The sequence below is a fragment of the Tripterygium wilfordii genome, chromosome 15 (genome assembly GCF_013401445.1).
Source record: "Tripterygium wilfordii isolate XIE 37 chromosome 15, ASM1340144v1, whole genome shotgun sequence".
In the NCBI taxonomy this organism is placed as follows: Eukaryota; Viridiplantae; Streptophyta; class Magnoliopsida; order Celastrales; family Celastraceae; genus Tripterygium; species Tripterygium wilfordii.
Window position 1 is genome coordinate 12190741 of NC_052246.1, and position 22574 is coordinate 12213314.

Sequence of the window (22574 nt, forward strand, 5' to 3'; positions counted from 1 at the left end):
TCTTTTACACTTGTTATCAAATATTATTTTATTTTCAAGAAAGAAAAAAAACAAGTAATATAAAAATTCTACTATTAATATTGTCACACTCATGCTCACTCTTTATTTTATTATACCAAACATGACTATGCTCACTCCATACTCACTTCACACTCACCTCGCACTCATATCATGCTTACCTCACACAATTATGAATCAAATGCCCGTTAGAGCTTTTTCTTCTTTTCCATCCCATCTTATTCCCTAGTCCCACTAACCTACAGGAAAAAACAACAAAAAATGTATTGGAGCTTATTTTTTTAAGTTTGCCTTTGGATTTTCTGTCTAAACTCAGTAAATCAGCCCCCACACTCAAAAACCGATAAGTTGGGCAAAAACTCATTGTGTGACCAAAATGATATTGTTCCCATTGAAAATCAAACTCAGGATCTCCCGAGTTCATACAGTTTGACCTCGAAGAGATTCACCAACAAGACTATCACCCAAATAACCGGTTATTGTACCTTCATTTTTGGCTTCCATATTTTATTTTAATACAAGAAGATAGAACGACTTTATTAATAATAGAGAGCAAAACACACAAAGTTTACATGGCAGAACTTTTCTATGGATTAGAAGGCCTCTTTTGTGGTAGACCAGATACTAGCTAGCTGAATTGAACCTTATGAACAGATGAGAAATGCTTGGCAGCTGCTGCAATTGCGGTCTGAGGCACTGTTGGTGTTGCATACTTCCAGTGCTCAGAATCTGCAGGCACAGGGAGACATGGAAACAGTGACTTCAACAACGGAAACAGGGACTTCAACAACAACAAGATGCACAAACTCACTGGGTACTTCTCTTGATCACCCATAATTGCTTCGCCTTGGTATTCTCTCTAACAAGAATCAGGTACTCCAGAAGACAGAAAGAAAGTGGCAGAGAAGATGTGGATTATGCTTGCTTCTTGGTGGTGCTGCTGCTGGTGGCTATGTAGCTAAGATGTCTTGACGATCAAGCCATATATTGTCCTTAAGTGCTCTTATTCTTTGTGTTCTTGGAAATTAATAGTCTGCATGTGATTGGAAAACGTGTCTTCTACTATTTTTTTTTCCCTCCTTATGAAAAGACTCCTTCTACAAGATAGATTCTTTCGAAAAAAATTAGGAAAAAGGATGCTAATTTCGTCTAATAATGCAGTCAGTTCCAAAGAAAAGATGATTATGATGGGTTCAGAGTGAGTGTTAAACTATTAATAATCTCTCTTTTCTTTCTTTCTACATGATGTGCACGAATCTGAAGATTTCTTGTGGTGTGTTACATCTCAAACAATCTTTGCAAATACCATGAAAAAGGTACTAATGGTCACCAACTAAATGCAGTGACCAGATATTGACAGAATTTGAGCACTTGAAGTGGGCTGAATATCATTCGCATATAAAGTGAGGAAGAACACGCGGGTGCTTAGCTCCACTGCCTAATCATTCATGTATTTTCTTGATCAGAAGTCACTTTCTAGAAGATAGATTCTTTTGGAAAAGTAGGAAAAAAGGATGCTAATTTCACGTAATAATACAGTCCGTTCCGATGGTTATGATATGTTCAAAGTTAGTAACTTAGTATTAATAATCTTTCTTTTCTTCACATGATGTGCATGAATCTGAAGATTACTTGTGGTGTTTTACATCTCAAACAATCTTGCAAAAACCATGAAAAAGGTACTAATGGTCACTAATTAAATGCAGTTACCAGATAAGGACAGAATTTGAACACTTGAAGTGGTTGAATATCACTTTCATATAAAGTGAGGGAGAACACATCGATGCTCAGCACAACTGGCTCACCATTCGTGTATTTCTGCACAACGGGTTCATATCCTATGGTAATGGACAGCACATTTGTGTATATTTGTGAGTGTGTTGTTGCATGTGAGTTCTATGTGTCATGAAATATATATATATATATATATATATATATATATATATATATATATATATACACATAGAGAGAGAGAGAGAGAGGAAGAGAGAACAAAATCCCATTAGAGTGCTTTGTCATGTTTAAGCAGACATCTCCAGCCAAGCACAAAAAGAATCCATACAGTCAATCAAAGGTTAATAATATCTACCCACTTTGGCTTTTGACCAATCTTACATCAACTGCAGGTGCTGCCCTCTACTTAAAACAACTCAATACAATGGAAAGCAAGCTACTGAAGATCAAAATTGATTTTGGGGTTAAGCTAAACATCATACTTTTTTTTTCCTTTAAAAGGAGGCAGGCTTTAACTACTTGACATAACCAGCATAAATATGGATGCGTACTTGTACCTGAACTGATGAATTCCTACTGATGTGAGCCAACTTTCTAGGGTGAATTTCCTTCTCCTTGCGTCGCATTGACACAGAAGCCACGTCCTTTCTGACCATTCCAAGAATCAACAAATGATTATATACAGCTCCTAAAGACCAGTACTCGAGCACAATAAAGCTTATTTCCGTATTATTCTCGACCGTCTTCATCTTGGTCATCTAGTTGAGCTTCCTCTTTATTCATTTCTTCACCTATGCTTTCACGGCTACTATTATACTTAAAGAATAAACCTGATGACAATGAATCATCTTCATCGATGTCCTCTTCGGTCTCCTTGTCTTTTGAGTGTGAGATCGAGCCATGGTCCATCCAAGCAGGGCAATGGTTCCTAACTCCAAGGGCAGCCTGAACTTGAATGTGAGTTGGACTTGAATAATTAAATGACATTTCAGCAGGAACGCGCCTCAAGCAAGAACATTCAGGAACTGGGTGTGAGAGAAAAGATAACGGCTTAGATTCGTTGGATGCTTCTGTTAATCCATTAACTAAACTTCTTGTCAGAAGCCGACGTATCGAGGTCAACCATGTATGATTTGCATGGTACAAATCACGATGATTATTTTCTAAAAGATTTGCCAGCTCTTTCCTGTAGTGACTGAAAAACAGAAACAAGAAGATTAGTGAAAGCATAGCCGATAAAAATTAAGCCAATATGGAATCGCAAAAAGTAGTCTTTGCTGAAAGATTCTCATATTAATAATGGAGCAGAGGAGTATTCAAACTGCGTTAGAGCAGGTCACAGCCACTATAAAATCCCTCAACGGGCATACAAACGATGACATATGAACTCGGTAAATTGTAATTATCTCATCATCAAGACAAATTTCCCAGCATAGCAGCTTAAACAAGCCAGTAAATTGGCAGAAGTCCACACCCCTAAACAGTATTCAAGCATCTTGTTATGAGTCTCATCTATTTAGCTTTGGCGAAGAAAATGTGCAATTACCTAAATTGAGTTAGTGATTAAATAGCGTTTTCAGATGGAGAGTTCATACCTGTTCAGTCTGTATGTTTTAGATGCAGCCGACTGATAAAGCCTGTGCCCCATGATCAAACTTGCAAAATTTGGACGTCCCTTGCCATCACGATCAAATCCAGGGATGAATACATCAGCTTCAACACAAATTACATAATCAATTGCTTCCCATAGTAATTTATGGGCATTAGTCCTCAGCTCAATCACTGTACTATCAGGCTCATTGTTGCTCTCTGCAACCCAACCCCACCAACCTTCAATGTTGTAAGTTTTGGGTCTGGCGGGAGGGGGTGGAAGTGGGCGAGGCCTTGGACCCGCAAATTTCCACTCTACAGCCTTCCTATCTTCCACAACGGAAGGTGGAGATTTTGGATAGCTTTCGAGGTTAGCCTCACGACCATAAATTCTACTAAGCTCCCACCCCATTGTGAGAGAAGATCTATCAATAACATTCTCAAACATTGCACGAAGAGGAATTAGTGTTCTTTGTCCACCGAAAACTTCACCACCGGATACATATATAATTGTGTCCCTTGAGTATCCATATGCACGAAGAATAATGCCAATCTAGAGAAACCAATTGGTTTAGCCCGGTTAGCCGCACTGTACGTAGTCACCCAAATACAAGGATCGTAGAGCATAATGTACAAAGCTCATAGGGAAGATATCTTTCAGAATTGTGGAACTGGCACAAAGGTACCTACTGAAAAGCCGAGTATCAAGTAATCCCTTACCTCTTCCGGCATCAATGGACAAGATCCATTAAGGCGCTGGTCCTCTGAATTTACAGACAGCTTGCCCTTTACAATCCCACGTTTCATCATCCAAGATCGCTTGTGCTGAATGAGTTCAGTATGCACATCCTTGGGAAGAGCTCCAAGACGATACATATATCAAATGCAGGTGGTAAGGTTAGCTGATAAAGAGTTTGATAAATCGATCACCAATCATCTCTACTGAGTTTGAAGCAGGTACCTGAAAAAGTTTGGCACAACCATGATATGCCAAAGCATCTCGAGTCATCCCAGGATCAAAAGCTATATATGGACGGCCTGGAGATCGTAATCTGAAATAATTACAGAAATAAGGCGACTGATAAAAAAATGAACAAAAAAAGAACAGTTGAGTATAGCATTTATAAGATGAACAATCATGGACCTCTGCAGGACTCTCTGAGCAAGTTCCAGGACCTCCTGTCTGAACTGTAAGGCGTGGAAAGCAACCCTACATCTTAGCCTTTGGTATTCCTCAAAATGAGGAGGAAGGGTGTCCTGTGTCAAATAATATCAGACACAAGAAACACCGGTCAAGCTCAGAACCATGAAGAAAGATAAATGTTGAAGGGTACAGATACAACAGAAGAAAAACAAAGTTGAAAGTATTAGTGGAGAAAGCGCGTACGTGTGAGTTACTAGAGACGCAAAATGTGTGTCTTATTGAAAATTTGAGAAATTTGGGAGAACGAAGATAAGATATAGGTTACAACTTACAAATACGAAATAATAACTTGATAAGCATGGACACTATGGCCTCGTGAATCGTGAATGTTCTACATAATCATCAATATTAGGAGGTGGGTGCAGAAGGAAGCAAAAGGGGAGGAGTATAGCACTCAAATACATTATTAAATGGCTTCCTCAAGGCATACGTGTGCAATGGGGATAAAGGTAGTCATGGGAGTCCTTATTTATCCAAAGAGATTAACAATGCAAGCTTTTAAAATACTGAAGCTTAGTCAATCCTCATCCTATATGCAATTCATGGAGAACTTGAAGGACCTACACATATTAAGAAACTTTGAAAGAAAAAGGCACATGACAAATCATAAGCGTTGTTCAGTTGCAGTAACCTTCAGTCCAGGGATCACAACCAATACACAGTTTGTATTTGCAACAATTCTAGGGCAAAAGTAATTCAAATCCACTTCATGTGAAAGTTACCAAATAATTGGCATTACCTGCAAGCATCCACCATCTCCGACAACTAGTTCAACAACTGAATGCTTATTCAATACTGGGAGAACATGTTGCAAATAATAATAAGGCGAAGCGGAGTACGGAACTTTAAATACTGGGATCTCCTTCTTTCTCCTTGCACCTTTAAGGTTTTTTGGAAGGGTTTTCACCATCTTGACATCTTTTTCTAGGGTTATCATGAATTGGTCCACATCATAGAGATAGGCAAAACTCTTGAATTGTGAGCTGCAATAAACATTAACTTGATAAACAACACATAATAACCAATAGGTTTCTATCTATTATTAATTTTCCAGTGAAAGCTGAAACCTTAGTAAGCACAGAGAAGTGAGTTAACCTTATTCCTTTGCTGCTAGTTGTCGATAGAATCTCAGGAATAACTAAGGTAGCATTTAGAAAACGAGAAACCGCAACCACATCACTTATCTGAAAATTCAAACAAAGTTTATCACACCTTTGGTTCATGTGATTAGCAGCAAATGGAATACAATATTGTCATTCTTACAGAGTTCCTGATCTCATGGAAACCTCCTTGTATCTTGACAAAAATAAACCCAGTTGTTTGTGAACTTGGATCTGTGTAGGTAATTAGATATTTCAAAGTTAGGAACCATTGCCACAGATACTATAAACCTAAATAAGAACCACTGATAAGAAAAATTTACAGGTATCAATACTACCATGTCAACGTTTCTAATGACGATGACAACGTAAAGTAATTTCAGAAAAGTGAAAAACAAATTACTTAAACCAAAATGCAACCAAATAGCAGCAAAAGTACTGGTAGACTGACTTACTATCATTAACATAGTTGGTCCTTTAACAGTAATGTTCTATGAAAGCTTCATTATTTTTGATTATCTACTTTATGCGTTGCCAAGGCTGTTTTAGTGTATTTAAAATGCGGAAAAGTTAAAAGCATCAAAAACCAACACAAAGATGCACATAGAGCTTACCATCATAGTATGTTCTGGGATTTGCATCTGGAAGTAAAGGTTCAAGATGCTTCACTGGACCCCATAATCGTCTATACAATGGACTCTGGATTACAGATTAAGATAACCAATATAAGAATCCATGAATAGGCGTCATGGCCGACGCACTAAACTCTTGAATCGACAGTAAAATCTACAGCACTCCATTATTGTTGAAGTAAACCACAAACAGATCATATCACATAAAAATACGCCAAACTCAATAATTCAAGTCCATCTGGAAAACAGAACCAAAAACACTCAATAGGAAATGCCAAATCCATCTTCCCCAAACACAGTAAGAATACCCATTTCATATATCCACAAGAACAACAAATATTCTCCCATGCAAGCACCCAAATCACACGATAATCCAAACCCATAAAGAATTAAATGTTCAGATCACAGAACTGGGTTCAGAAATTCCCAAAAGTCGGAACTTCAAACATTCGCCAAATCGTTAAATCAAGTATGGAGAAAACAAAGAAAAAGAACTATAGAACGAAAAAAAACGAGATCTTTGTGATGGGGGCATAAGCACATTACAGTTATGGCCAAGTCATAAGATTCAAAAGTTGGTCTCCAGGAGAAGATTGTGATTGAAGATTGATATTCCGCAATGCCCTTATCAGTGAATCTCGCAAGCAAAAAGTGCACAAACAGAGAAAACGCCGATAGAACGAGCCCAATCAAGCCCACACACTTCATTTTGGATTTCATCACACCCTTCCCTTCTCCTTTCATTGTAACCCCCATCTGTGTCACTCCACGGGACCTACAGAAGAAACTTGGAGATAGTAACAGAGGAGTTAGAATGTGACATAGACTGAGAGAGACAGAGAGAGAGAGCAGAGTAGGAAAAGTCAAGAGAGGAGGACTCGCTGGCTTATGTTACATGCCTTTGTAAGAAACGGAGCGTGTACAAGATTAATGCACTCTAAAGTCTCTTCTCGCTTTAAGCGCGTGTACGGAGTTGCCAATCAATTATTTCTTATCTAAAGTGAAGGAAGAAAACATGCTCCCCCAATTGAGTAATGGAGCCAGCCATTGTTGAAGCCATGGAAGGTCCCCTCACTTGCCATAAAGACTCGTCCTTTTTGGCCAATATGATCATATCTGTTGTTGAAAAACATAGAATCTCACTTGATACAGGGAGAGGAAAGGAAGGATAATGTTGATATGGAGCAATGAATAACATATGAGTTTCTTGATTCTAAAATATTCTGTTATAAGTTAAAAGGATGTCATATATTTCCCTTACCTCCACATTGAATAAGAGGAAACAAACCAGAGATGGTTCGATTGATAATCGATTGGATTAAGGATATATGTGTTCAATGTTCGATTCCAATACAAAACATATTATTGAATGATATTAAAAAAAAAAAAAAACAAACAATGTGCCTAACTTGGGGCAATAAGAGCCTCCACAGTGGATGCGCAAAATCACACTTGATACCCCATTTTTTGGAAAAGTTCGGCACTAGAGCCCCACAATGGGTCATTTTTACATACTTGAAAACAAGTGGTGTACACTGATAATTTTAGGAAAACTAGAGAGATGAAGTATGCAGTAGTTTGTGTACAGTAATATCAAAAGCCACTCAAAAAGTGTCACCTGTCATATGTTAAATAATGACCTTCGTTGAATAACTAAAAAAGAATGTTTCAATAGTATAATATGACGTCGTATTACAATATCGTACCGGTAGAATACAACTATAAAATTTTACAGTTGACAAATACAAAATTTCTATTATTATATAGCAACCTAGATAGGAGGGAAAAGATGGAGGGAATTGGAGGTTGATAATTGATAGTATATGTATTTTGTAGCGCTTGAGATGATAATCATTATGGGTGTATGGTATACTCTACACTTGAAAACACAAATGTTGTACAAATTTTGAGATGTTTGAAGTGTTGGATTATGTTGCACCACTATGGACGCTCTAAATGTGGTTTGGTAAAGCAGAGTTATTGCCTCTTTGAATGTCATATTTCAACCCATTTGGAACATAAAGTGTCTAAAATACTGCAAGATTGGAACTTGCCAATCAAGTGCCTCTCAAGCGACTTCTGCATAGAGCATATGGACACAAGCACAACCCCAAGCACTTATGTCCATGAAACAGGGGAAGAAAGAAAAGTGGCATCATTAGTATCATGTACATATGAGTACACCTACAATAATTATATATGACCCATGTCTCTAGATATGCCAATATTTTAATATTAATTACTAAATGTTAAAAAATTTATGTTGGGTTCTAATTGTTGATTTGTTCGTACTTTAATATTGATTTCCGGTTTTACAATTCTTTGGAGTCGATAATTTACATATATATATAAAATAAGATAAATTTCAAAAATAGAAAAATAAAAGTGTGATGTGATGTAACACAACTTTCAAATTGTGATTAAAATTGTAAACTCCCCTATTCTAGACCAATTACATAGTCCTGGATCAATTGTTATTATATAAAGAAAATTACACAAATTAAATACGTAAAGTTGCCATTACACCATTTATTAATTTTTTATTTAAATTATAATGGTGGATAATAAACATGTTATATTATTATTAGGGAAATGATAATGAGTGGTCTCAGAGCATGAAAAAATTATATTTTAAGTTTAAAAAAATTAAAAATAATACCCTTATTATTATTCATTTAATAATGGTACAGTTAATGAAGAATGTCTTGTGATTTTAGGCAACTAATAATGCTGACCAGCCTTTTCTCTTTACCAACAAAATTTATAAATCGGTTATGGAAAAAACCAAATTCATAGGGATAAGATTGTCATTTCCCAAGCTTGCGTATAATATTATTTTCTAATTTTAAGATCAGAATAACATTAAAATAAGGCAAGAAATCTTAATATCTGACAATTGATTACATTAAAGCATGATTAAGATGTGGTAAACCGACGTAACAATCGCCCAAACACACTGCAGGATCTTGCCACGTCACAACCATACCCATCCCCGGTGGGTCCCTCACTTACGTGGCTCAATCTCCGTTCAGATAGTGTCAAATTTAATTAATATTTAAATTAAATATTGATTAATTATCCCTTAAGCCGTTTCCAGTTCTCTTTAAATAGTCCACAAAAATATCGCCGAAGCGGGAGTGAGAGAGAGAGAGAAAGAACAGACCACAGAGCGAAAATTCGTTGAATCTCAACCGTTTTTGTCATCAACGGCGGTGGCTCTCCCTGCGTCTTCGCCGTCCCGATCTGTTCCCGATGATGTCCGGTAAGTCTTTTCGAACTCGCTCTGGTTTCCGACCACTTATCGTCTTTGATTCTCACGAAAAAACACGTAGAAAAGAAATACCGATTGGTTTTGCTTCAATATGTTCTGATTGTGAAAATCATTGCTTGTAGCACATGTTACCATTTCTTTCTGATCTTTTTTAGTGCGATTGCCTACTTTTGTGTTCGTGTTTTAATCCATTTGAGTTGGTGTGGTTATTAAGAATAATGACATTTGATATACTATTTAAGACGATGAATTGGTGCTGATCATATGGTGAGATAAGCGAAGAAATGTAATTTATGTATGCGAAGTTAGTAGAAGTGCAACTCTGTTGTTTGTATGTCTAGCGAAGGATTGCAAACAGATTTGCATGCATATATGTATCTGTTTGTGGATTTGTACACATATGTGACCCGTGAAACTTCTTTTGGAAAATAGAAGATTCTATGGATCATCCAAGTTGTTGTTCTTTCAGTTTGATTATCTTTTTTTTTTCCACATCACCCATCTCGGCAGAATTTAGTGAACTTGGATATCTTTGTTGTTGGAGAGTAAACTAGATCAAAGTCTTTCATTGTATGATTTGGATTGCTGACTTAGCATAAATTACTGGTACTTTCACGTATGATGGACATCCCATTATAGATTGATAAATTTGAAAATGTTCCTTTATTGACAAAATGGTTTTTTTTGCCTCTGGGAAAGAAATGTTTGTAAGGTGATTAGTTGATGCATTGGTTAGTGCCTCTTATTGTTTTGATATTAAGAAACGATATTCAGAAACTTAATCCTTATGATTATATTTGACAATTGGCATGCCATTTAGCTATGCACAAAGCTTTATGCGAGGGATGGTTGAAAGCTTTTGTTTCTCTCTTTATTATTGCTTGTGGCACATTGTTTGTGGATATGTAGTCTCTAGCATGTTCATATATGTAGTCTCTAGCATGTTTGTATTTGCGTTGACGTACTTTTTGAAGTAAAAGTATTGGATAAGCTTGCATGTCCAGCTGTCCAAGTAGAAGTGTAGGTGAGTTCGAGGGGAAGCATGTCAGTTCTTTCTGCTTTATTTGGCTGATAACAAATTATAAATACATCAAAGTAACCAAAATAATTTTAAAGGGTGGTAATTTTGAAAAATAAAATTCTTTTTCCCGCCCTCCATTGTATGGCTTGGGGATCGTTTGGCATTGGTTACCTACCTATCTTTATGTATTTCTCTTTATTTTAATTAAAAACAATGTAATAACTAACAGAAGTTATTGGAATTTGGAAGCGTGTAAAAATGGGCAATGCCAAACCAGCCCTTAGTCTATGGTAGGCTGGTAGCTTTATGTTAGCTTGCTGCGTGGTTTTCTCTTTTAAAAGTTTTGCTTTAAATTAAAAGAGCTATGTTGAGGTTCTGTGCGTACTTGTGAGATATGTTCAACACCACAAGAGCTTGACAATAGGTGAGGATTTAATGATTATGACTTGGTTAGAAAATCCTATACTTGACTGCCACACTAAAGTTTTTTTAGTTTCATTTGATTTATTTATATCGTCTTTCAGTTATGTCTTTATTTACTCGTCTCAATTTCATGGTTGACAGTGAGTTTTGAGGCCTCATCTTCTTAATGATTTCATGTTAAATCCCTGTCTTCAAATTTCTAACCGTGTGAAAACAGGCACTATTAACTTTGTGGGTATGTTTGTTGGGTCGATGGATGTTCTCTTTTCCCTTTTTTCCCCAGGTGGTAATGTTAATATCTTTTTATCTGTTCTCATTTGATGCCTCTGTTAATTAATGCATCTCTTAATTAGATGGCATTGCCAGGTGGATTCTCCAATCCAGCAGTTTAACCAAGTTTTGCACTTGCTTCTCAACAATCTGTTATGATGTGGGAACAACAGGAATAGTTCGGGTTCTACTTGGTCAATTATGATTGCTTGCATTGCAAAGTTTCGTCCCCTGTCGCTGCTCACATGTGAGATTGGCGTATGTTTGAGAGAAAAGCTCTCTGCTGCCGCCATCTCAGCTGCTGGCTCTGAAGTTTACTGGTTCTCTTCTTCCTTTCACGTCTCCTAGTCTGGACCACCCTCTTCATCTCAGATAGTCGGATGGCAACTGCAACCTTGAAAAGCCCCCTTAGTGGTGAGTGTAATGACAATAGGAGAATGGAAAGACAACCTTCTGGAAGAAGGCGTGTATTTGTGCAGACTGAAACTGGCATTGTTTTGGGTATAGAGTTAGATAGAAGTGACAATGCCCATACAGTGAAGAGGAGACTGCAGCTTGCCCTCAATGTTCCAACTGATGAGAGGTCATTGATATTTGGTGATTTGGTGTTCAAGAATGATCTCAGTTCTGTCAGAAATGATTCTCCACTTCTTCTAACCAGGAACCATATTCACAGAAGCTCATCCACTCCTTGTCTCTCACCTGCAGGGAAGGATCTTCAGCATAGAGATCAGAGTGGTCCAATTGAGATATTGGGATTCTCAAATCACTTTGCCGGTACAAGAAGTCTTGTACAGGAAATTGTTATGGCAATGAAGTATGGCATTGATCCTGTTCCTATTCGTAGTGGACTTGGGGGTGCTTACTATTTCAGAAATTGCAATGGTGATAATGTTGCCATCGTGAAGCCCACTGATGAGGAACCTTATGCACCCAACAATCCGAAAGGGTTTGTTGGAAAATCTTTGGGCCAGCCTGGCCTGAAGCGTTCAGTACGAGTTGGGGAAACAGGATTTAGAGAAGTGGCAGCTTTCCTTCTTGACCATGATCACTTTGCCAGTGTGCCACCTACTGCTCTTGTGAAGGTCACCCACTCAATTTTCAATGTCAATGATGGAGTAAGCAAATATAAGCATCAGCAGAAGAAGGATGTCAGCAAGATTGCATCCCTTCAGCGGTACATACCTCATGATTTTGATGCTAGCGACCATGGAACTTCAAGCTTTCCCGTTGCTGCTGTACATAGGATAGGGATTTTAGATATTCGGATTTTGAATACAGACAGACATGCTGGAAACCTCCTGGTCAGAAAGCTTGACGGGATGGGGAGTTTTGGTGAAGTAGAGCTTGTTCCGATTGATCATGGCCTTTGCCTTCCAGAGAGCTTGGAGGACCCATATTTTGAGTGGATCCACTGGCCGCAGGCATCGATTCCTTTTTCAGAGGATGAGCTAGAGTATATAGATCGTCTTGACCCTTTGCGGGAATCTGAAATGCTTAGAATGGAGCTGCCCATGATTCGGGAGGCGTGTCTCCGGGTTTTGGTTCTTTGCACAGTGTTCCTCAAGGAAGCAGCTACTTTTGGTCTGTGTCTTGCTGAGATTGGGGGGATGATGAGTAGGGACTTTCGAGGCCATGAGGATGAGCCAAGTGAGCTTGAGTTAGTATGTATTGAAGCTAGGGAAATGTTAGCGGAGAGGGCATTGGTTTCTTACGAGGCAAAAACAGGAGATAACGAGGATTTTCAGTTTGATGTTGACTGTGAAGAGTCAAATTTGATTTCAGATATGGAAGAGAGGGCAACCAAAACGCTTTCTGCTGGGTCAGAACTTGAAAATGGTTGGCATCCACTTTCCAAGCTGGAGGAGAGTGTAGAGGAGGTGGAAGCCGAGGGTGGGAGTTGGGGGAATGAAATATCTTTACAGAAGGATGAGTATACTCTCCCAGCATGGGGCCACCATTCAACTGTTTCAAAGTTGGCTACGTCACTGAAAAGGATGACCCTCCGCAAAAAGAGTTGTCAATGCAAGGGCACAATAAAGAAAAACAGGTATTTAGCTGGCATATCTTCTGGAGATCGGAGTATGAATGAAGAGTTTCCTGCAAGCACTAGTTTTGTGAAACTTGCTGATATGAACGAAGAGGAGTGGATGCAGTACCTTGAAATTTTTCAGCAGTTACTGTACCCTGCATTTACTAGTCATAGATCTGAAAGTGTGGTTGGAATGCAGAGACAGAGGCTTGGAACCTCATGCCAGTTCTGAGGAGTTGAAACTGGATTTGATATAGAATTTAGCAAAGCATTGTGGAACCTCATGCTGCTAACCTGTCGTTCACCCTTTGAATTATTACCACTTCGACGCTTGAAAGCTTCAACCGCAATTGGAGGTGAGACTGTTGATTTGTTTGCCGATATGTAATTATTTTTTCCACTGCATGTTTTCTCTGGTTCTCTCTTTTCTCTAGTTTTCTTTGTCAATTTTCCCTCATTCCCCTGGGAAGTGGGTGCTCAAGTCCCATCTTTTTTACTAGCGGAAAGATGAGAATACTATAATTAATCAAGTTTATGTGTATTATGCTGTGTTCGGTATATGGTTTGAACTCCCGAGTTCTTTTTTTGTGGTAACTGGTCAGTTCTAGTATTTGCGAGGTGCAGAGTTGAGCTGATCTAACTTTTGCAGTTGTTTGTCCCTTGGCATTTTGATGCATGTTATTAGTGGGCAGCAGCTATCGACTAAGTTGCCATTGGTTAAGTAAAGACCATAGGCAGCTCATAAGTGAAGAGATTAAGGAATTTTGAGCGGCTGCAAATTGTAATTGAATGCAGACCCTGACCGATCCAACTTCTTATAAGGGCATAGGGCAGTGATGCTTAAAACTGTACAAGAATTTAACCATTCCTTAGCATCTTTGTCCTGATTTAGCTGGACTATACGCATACACATAAGCAAGTAATCCTGGATGAGAGAGTATGCTGTTCCAATCTCATGCTTCTGATGCCATTGTTTGCTGTCAAAATCGAATGTCCGAGACTTCATCCAACTAGCATATAGCTGAAATCAGCCACGGATGGGGTGAGAGCTTAACCTTCTTTTAAGGCAAAAAGGGATTGATGGTTTTCCTATACTGGGTATAATCAATATCACTTGAGGAAAAGGAAAGGAAAGGAAAGGAAAGGAGTGATATACATATAAAAAAAATTCTTGTGATCGGTTAATCACCCTCCTTCCCCATCTCAATCATCTCCAACCGTTGGTCCTCTATGTGACTTGCTAGTCGTAATAAATCGTCTCTGGCGAAAGACATTGTGTCTTCCTTGGTAAGTCTCCTCCTCTGCCTTATCTTCACTATGGCCTGTGAAACTTCTACTATTGAAGGACGCCTCCTTTGTAATTTGTGCAAGCATTTGTGAGCAATTTTAGCTAGCTCCCTCACTTCCTCAACATTGCATTCTCCAGCAAGTCTCTCATCAAGTATTTCATCGACACCGTCTGGACTCATCGAAGCCTATGAGAAATATGTAGATAAAAGGGATTTTAACTCCATTCTATTATAAATTAGATTTTCTTTTAAACAAACAAACTGGATTAACATTTCTGCAGATGGTGAGGGACTTACTAGATTAACGTATTCCATTAAGTTTTGGTGTGGGTGGATGGCTGTAATTAGTTCAAAGATGATTACACCAAAACTGTAGACGTCACTCTTCTTTGTGAAGCTGTTTGTTGATATGTATGCCGGATCTATGTAGCCATATGTACCTTTCAGGCCAGAGTTGCGCTCATCGAAGACCTCTTCCTTTGACAGCCCAAAATCAGCGACCTGCCATACGTCGATGATGATGAAAAGCTTGAAAGGAAAAGCAGCTTACCATGAATATACCTACCATTCATTGTTTTACATACATAAATATTCATTTCCCAGCTTACCTTAGCTCTCATTGACCGGTCCAACAATATATTAGCAGACTTTAAATCGCGATGTATGACGGGTGGCACTGCCTGTTCCAAGATTGTCATGTCATATAAAGGGGTTAAAATGCATTAAACCAAGGAAATAAGAGAGCATAGTGCTTAACTTACCCCTTCATGTAGATATTCGATTCCATGTGAAATATCAAGAGCAATTTGTAGCCTTTGTTCCCAACTTAAAACTCGATCTGCTTTGTCTGAATGCATATGCAACATAAAATTACTGATTGAGGATGAGCAAAAATGGTAATTCAATAGATACCATTCAAAAATGTGCGCACACAGAAGTTTGTGAGCACACATCCAACCATCAATTACAGTCTTGACGAACAGTCATATGCACATAGTAACTAATCAATTACAGGAAATTACATTCACAAAAATATTCCATGATCTAAAGTTCATTAATCATAATCAGAGTTGAACACGTTTAAGCACTATCATCTGCACGCTCACTAAATTCATGGTGCTGTAACATTGACAGTTGGAAATCACAGAATCAGAGTTGAACAAAGGCACGTTTCTTCACCTTTCACAAATCACAAACATTGAGAATCATAAAATGAATGGACAAAGAAATCAAAATTATTGTTTCATGAGAACAGTTTCCATGCTACCATTGGGTATCAATGAACTCCAGCCAGCAAAAGGATACATGTTCTACCTGGCCTATTATACAAACAGTGGTAATGGACAAAAGAAATACAATTCATGTGATGTTTCATATGATGACATCATTGAAGCTAGTTTAATGGCATAATCCCGCACATATTTTGACAGCCTTAAAATGACAGATCTTTAAAATTAATTTCCCCCTTTAGAACGCTTTAGGCAGAATTAATTACGTAGAAAACAGAAAAAGGAGAAAGAGAGTGGAGATCACACAAATGATAAAAAAATTTTATGGATATGAGACGAGATTAAACTTCATATACAATAATAGCTCTGACAAAGCCATAGTTTCAATGGCACCTTAACTTTAAAAATGTTACTTTCAAACTCCCTGTGGATGGTCTGGATAAATAACAGTTTGACATGCAAATTAAAGGGGCTTCTTAGCTTACCATATAAAAGGTTGGCCAAACTCCCATTGCTCATGAACTCATAGATCAACATGCGCTGTCCTTTATCTACACAATATCCTAGTAAATTGACAAGATTCCGGTGATGCAGCCTTCCCAGCAGAGTTACCTGCAAAGAAACATGGCTACATGATTGAAGACTAGATGTGCTTTCTTGGAAACTTTGAATTCGAAAAATAGACAGTTTGCAAATGCCATAAAGAAACAGAGAAGTGAAAATAAACAAATATGCGTCATCTGACAGTACCAAACAAACGCTTTTGAAAATTCGTTCCTTCTTCCCCTCAAGGTAAACACGATATTGGAGGCCCATCATGTTGTTAGCTTCCAATGGAAAAGACTGCCTCTTAAATATAATACACGGAACAGACTGTATGCTCAGAATTTACGACACTGACATGATATGTTATGAAGTGTCCTTCTTGTATGTCACGCTCCAGAGAAATAACCAATTACTTTCCTCTCTAATCATACACATCAAACATCAAGTTCTTACCTCAGTTTGGAACTCTTTCTCCCCCTGTTTCGAATTAGAAGCAAGAGCCTTCACGGCTACAACTTCTCCAGTAGGCATTGTTGCTTTATACACTGGACCAAATGACCCTTGTCCCAAAATAGTTGTAAAGTTCTGTGTAGCTTTCTGAACATCCCTGAAAAACATGATAGGAAATTATCATTTCATACAAATTTGCCCCTTTGCAATCGTATGATAGGTTTCATAATGATCTTTTGTATGTGCTTGAAAATTTTCCCGTACTTATAGAAATATCGAGGTATGCCTGACGCAGAAGCAAGCTGATCTTTACTGTGATTACCCCACCAAGAAAGCTGAGAAGTTTGTTGAGGGTTTTCTGTTCCCTGAAGAGTTGCTTCATTTGCCAGGGATGCACTGAAGTCAGTGCTTGTATCTAATCCATTTATGCGTATTGGAACAGTGGTCAAACTACGCTCATTTGCACAACGTCGAAGATGAGCACGCCGCTTGTACCACCTTACGATGAAAAATACTAGTGAAGCTATCAAGATACCAAGGGCCAGACCAACAGAGATTCCAATAGCAACCAAATCACCTTTATGAACCATTCTTCAGTCTCTTTTGGAATTCAGAATATGAATGCATCTTGAGGGAAGAAGTGCTGCAGTCACTGTCAAAAGAGGAGCATACATATTAAGTAAAGACTTCTAAGTTCTTGGTATATCCCCACCCTCTAGGGAACAAAACAAAACCTCACCCAACAAGGGAATTGAAATTTCAAATGGAAAAGAAAAAGGAAATTATTACAAAAGGTACGTAGTCTACAGGATCTTGTTGTAAACGTCATTTACAATTAATGAAGACTACATTATAGAACTTCATGATATAAGCACAACAAGAAATGATCCCTCAAGTGATACTGGTTTCTCAAATACACAGGGAATTTGAAAAGGATAGAAGAAAATATTATTACCTCTTTTACAAGCTTCAAATGATCTATATGTAACTGTCATGGTCTCAATTGGATCAAGAAAGATAAGAAAATAGAGAGACAAAGTCCAGCGTCTTTTGTGCATATCTGATAGAAGAATGTGGTTGCATAAGTTGTACAACAAACAAAGTTGTTCATGAATACTTAAAGGAGAAAGATAAAGGTTTAATTCAACACACATTTAGCCTGACCTATCACTCCATCATCATCTGTTTCATTCAATCTAAAAAAAATACAGCGTCAACGTGGAAAGTGCTCCCGACATTTTTTTCTTAGTTGTCAATAAAAAGTAACAAGTAATTGCGTTTCCATCATAGAATTTTCAATTTCTAAGGATGATTGGCCTCATGTTTTCCAGGAATATTATATTGCCCTTTAATTGACATTCTATATCCCAAATTCCCTATCTAATGTTCTTGAATTCTTCTAATTTAAGCTGACATCAATTAACCGTGGTCACTATGTATTGATCTCAAAAATTAAAGTTGCACGTATTTATCTTGAGTATTGAAACCCTAAACAACCCAACTTTCAGCGGCTATACTCTCTATAATGGAATCAAACCCAGTAACCCACCACAAACCCAACAGAAACAACGAACATAATACTCCCTTAAAACTCCAAATTCAACAACCAGGAACCCAAACCCCAGCAAAAACACAAGAAATACATCGAAATCCAGCAAAATATCTCAAAAAGGGTCCAAAAAAAAAAAACCATTAAAGTTAACAAAAACCACATACCTCGACGACTAAGAAAACCCAGAAGCTGATCAGTCTCCTTGTACACCACCACCCACGGCTAACTGTTGATTTTAAGCAAGTCAATGTTGATTGCCGAAGACCCAGGTCGAGAGGAACTCTGGACCCAGTCTAGAGAGAGAAACTGAAAGAAAACAAGTCCTAATTGGAGGCTTATTGGCCTATTGGGGAATCAAAAAGGAAGGAAGACGAAAATCAAAAAAAGGAAAACAGAGAAAATAGAAAAAGGACAAGCGGAGTTTTTAGTAAGATGTATTCAAGAGAGCAGAATTTGGCGAATCGAGAGCGCGCAAGGGAATGAATAGAAACAGTTTGTGTAATGTGTACTGTGTAGCCGGTCATCTCTAATAAATTCATGGAATCATCCGCCATTTATATCTATCTTTACATCTTTGTTGCTTTCTTGGTTTCTTAGGTTGACCCATTGATACTTTGTTGCTCTTTGTATTGTATATATACTTCAATTCTTTCTTTCTTTTTCTTGTATACGTGGTATATACATGCATTCTCTGAGTGCGTTTAGAAAACAATTTGAGAACTATCATACATGCTCGTTCTATTCAGTTCAATTTTTTCTAGTAATATTTTTTCAAATGTTGTGATAAATTATATATATGGGTATTATGTGATTAATTATAAAATGTAAGTAATCAATCATCAAATTGCTCCACATTTCAAGTGAATTAGAGACATGTTGAATCAAATAACATATATTCAACACTAAAAAAATTAATTTTTTACTAATTATAATATTTATATAATTAGTATTAAAAAAACGTGGATAATACTTGCTCTCCTCCTAGTCATAGGTTATAGTACTCCAACCCTTTCAAGCAATGTATTAGGTACAAAAAATAATAATAATCCAAAATACATAATATGTTGATGGTGGTGTGCATATATTCCTCTCTCAAATCTTGTAACTACCGCAACACACTTAGTTATAATCCACTTGTTATTTGATTAATAAATTTCTAATTAATTAATGAAACTTGGTTTAAGAAAATAAAAAACAAAGTTGAGATTTGGTTATCCTTATATTTCCATACCTAAAACCCTCTGAAGACGGAATGGACATGAATGATTTGGTGCACAGGGATCAAGGATGGTAGGAATAAATGAGAGAATCATAATTGTTGCATAAATTTAATTTTTTAAGGTAATGAATCATGGTTTGGTGTGAGAGAGATTGAATAAATCGTATCAACTAAAGAAGAGATTATGGTTAGATTTTCATTTAGAATAATATATTTGTGATTGTGCACTGGAATTTGACACCTAAGCAGCTTATCCTGTAACTAGGTGATAAATTTTTGTGTGCACAAGCCATCAAAAAAGAAGGGTATGCCCCATAAATAGCAATATTCAAAATGGAAGATAAGAAAAAATGAGAATATTTTTGTGTCTTGAAAAAATAAAAATATTATAATAAGAACTTGACATATATGTTATTGTCGGCCAACTTGGTTGGCCCAGGCACAACGACGCAATTATCAGGAGCACGCTCTACCACTGAGCTAATAGCCCGTCATGCGGGTCTCTCGTTGAGGCCCACAATGTCAAAAGCGAGAGAAACCCCATCCCTCTCTATCCTTTTTTAAGTCCCCATGTCGCCACACGGGAGGGATATGGGGACGTAAAAGAAGGGATCCTATCAACTTGTTTATTGGGTTGGATGACTAGACTTTTTCAAAGACTTGTGTTTGCAACTTCATATCCATAATATTAATACCCTCAAATTAATTAATTAATATTAATTAGTGTATAATTTGGCACGTGTAGAAAGTATTTATTATAGTATATATGTAATTTGATATTAATGTCTTCAATTAAAGCATGTTGGTAATACTAGGAATATATAATATGTAAGCCTTCATCATGTAGATTGATTAAATTAAATATATAAAAATCTTTAATTTAATCTGCAGGCAGCCGGCGGCAAGGACACTTGCTCCTCTTGTCTTCTCTCATTCATGGGCTGGCAGGCCTCAAAACGCCTGGGCTGGGCTGGGCTGGGCTGATCACTTAGCTAAATGGGCCGGGCAGCTTCCATAGATTTATCCGGAAGCACCAGATATATATATTCTTTTCCTCTTTGCCAGATAATATATACTATTTTCCAAGTATGAGTTATTAAATTAAGGATGTATAGTCAATTCACATGTTTGTGCAAATGTAACATTGAATTATTAATTCAAGCTATCCACTATAAATAACTATGTTGTCATATCCTAGAGGGGATGGTGTCAATTTGGTGATTTATAAGTGGAAAAAAATAATGATTAGGAGGTTAATAAATTTACAATAATATAATAGTATTAATGGTTAATTTTGTTTATGGTAGTGAATTCGGGTTCGGAGTGGCCACTAGGATTTTGGAGTTTCAGGGTAGGACCAGAAATAGAAATACATGCTAGACGAAAATAAGAGAGTGATAGATGGGTATATAAATATATTTGTTGAAGAAAATTAGGTTGTGAGTCCATATTCCAACTTATCACCTTCATAGTTATCGTGATCTATTAATGGATCCATATAAATTATATCGCAGCGCCGCACACAATATCCCAAATACCTAATTGAATCTTAATCCATAGCCCAAGTTACAACAAACTGGTCTAATATGGAAAAGAGGGAGTGGGAGTTCGAATTTTGATACTACTTAATTCGAGTATATATATATATATATATATATATACAAACTCAAACAACATAATAAAACACTTTCCTTGTTCAATTCCTATGCATTTATATATAATCAAACCATAATATATAAACTAAGACAAGTTTAAGTTATTTCCTATCCGGTTCTATTCCTTGCTATATAGCTAGGTTAAGGGACTTCACTACTTCCTATATATTTTGGGGCCAAAATTGTGAGCCCAAAAACCTATATATATAATTATATATCTAGGGTTCCAAGCAAGCTATTACACGAATATTACTTGACTAATTAATGCTTAGGTAGACCATTGTTGATTGGAGGCTTGCGGTGAGCCTTGTTGGGTTGATTGTAGTCCATCCAAGTGACAAGCTCTTCTTCTGCCTCATCAAGAAGCCTCTGTGTTTCACCTTTGGGAGAAGACTCATGATCATCAAAGCTGGCTCTGAAGCTTGGCTTTGACTTGGTATCTTCAAAGTTGGCAGATTTCAATGTCTTTGCCTCCAACTTGTGATTCTGGCACACAAGAAATTAATTATATATATCTATATATATATGGTAAACTGAATAGTATGGCACATATATGCACACGACATTGGATGACACAATAATATTTTCATCTAGCTAGGCTAGACGTCACGGCGTAATATTAATTAGGGCGTGATAAGACTGCTTACATATGCCTAACTAGCTATAACATTGATAATATCTAGCATTATATATGTTTTCTTTCCACATAATTAAACCTTCAAAACTATTATATATGTATCCTGTCAAAGCATGCATATATAAGACTCTAAATCAAACTGTATTCTTCAAGCAATTAAGCCAATGAAGAAGAAAAAAGTGTTCAAGCAGATATATATACAAAATGTGTGTGTGTTCTTTTCTATGTGGATATCATGAGTGAGCTTGAATTGATGCACTTCTGTTCTGTGTGTGAATGAGAGGTAAAGAGAGACCTGATTAATGTTCAACAATTCATGCTCTGAGGCTCCTGGAAATTTCTCTTCACTTTTACTGTCTTTCCCTGCTATCACACAATAAATATCTAAATAATTAATTAATGTCAATAAACCAAGATTCAATTCATCTTCTCTCACTACAAACCCAAAATTTTGGCTCCAAAAATGGCCACAACATTGTAATTAATTAAAAAAAGTGTACTGGGTTAAACTGAAGAACAAACATCATTGCATTACAATATTCATCTCTAGAAAGATTTTGTCATACATACAAACTGTAATCTGATACCCACAACATATATATATATATATATATATATATCTAGTTATTCTTTGGAGGATGGTGTTTAGGGCCTTTACAATCATCACCAAAAGCCACAAATCCACCCACTTTGAACTTATTG

General features: G+C 37.1%; 3 protein-coding genes across 6 annotated transcripts; 1 reads left to right on the forward strand and 2 right to left on the reverse strand.

The window, feature by feature from the left end:
- Positions 1–1995: 1995 nt before the first annotated feature.
- LOC120016032 (O-fucosyltransferase 27-like) lies at positions 1996–7122 on the reverse strand. Its single transcript, XM_038868602.1, has 10 exons — positions 6825–7122; positions 6261–6345; positions 5810–5880; positions 5642–5730; positions 5286–5529; positions 4487–4599; positions 4304–4394; positions 4063–4191; positions 3348–3895; positions 1996–2947 (listed from the first exon to the last, which is right to left on the reverse strand). The coding sequence occupies exons 1-10, from the start codon at positions 7032–7034 to the stop codon at positions 2482–2484; spliced, it is 2046 nt and encodes a 681-aa protein (XP_038724530.1). The 5' UTR covers positions 7035–7122; the 3' UTR covers positions 1996–2481.
- Positions 7123–9401: 2279 nt separating this feature from the next.
- LOC120016611 (phosphatidylinositol 4-kinase gamma 5-like) lies at positions 9402–13928 on the forward strand. Of its 3 annotated transcripts, none has more exons than XM_038869457.1 (2): positions 9402–9540; positions 11347–13928. In XM_038869457.1, the coding sequence occupies exon 2, from the start codon at positions 11644–11646 to the stop codon at positions 13525–13527; it is 1884 nt and encodes a 627-aa protein (XP_038725385.1). In that variant the 5' UTR covers positions 9402–9540; positions 11347–11643; the 3' UTR covers positions 13528–13928. The 3 variants fall into 3 exon arrangements, with proteins under 3 accessions (XP_038725385.1, XP_038725387.1, XP_038725388.1); XM_038869459.1 differs by having other exon boundaries at positions 11360–13928; XM_038869460.1 differs by lacking the exon at positions 9402–9540 and adding an exon at positions 11259–11276 and having other exon boundaries at positions 11360–13928.
- A 232-nt stretch (positions 13929–14160) lies between these two features.
- On the reverse strand, positions 14161–18867 carry LOC120016612 (calcium/calmodulin-regulated receptor-like kinase 2). 2 transcript variants are annotated; one of them, XM_038869461.1, is made up of 9 exons: positions 18526–18867; positions 17765–17869; positions 17074–17461; positions 16813–16966; positions 16299–16425; positions 15346–15431; positions 15193–15264; positions 14882–15085; positions 14161–14770 (listed from the first exon to the last, which is right to left on the reverse strand). In XM_038869461.1, the coding sequence occupies exons 3-9, from the start codon at positions 17397–17399 to the stop codon at positions 14477–14479; spliced, it is 1263 nt and encodes a 420-aa protein (XP_038725389.1). In that variant the 5' UTR covers positions 17400–17461; positions 17765–17869; positions 18526–18867; the 3' UTR covers positions 14161–14476. The 2 variants fall into 2 exon arrangements, with proteins under 2 accessions (XP_038725389.1, XP_038725390.1); XM_038869462.1 differs by lacking the exon at positions 17765–17869 and having other exon boundaries at positions 18526–18858.
- Between the last annotated feature and the right edge of the window lie 3707 nt (positions 18868–22574).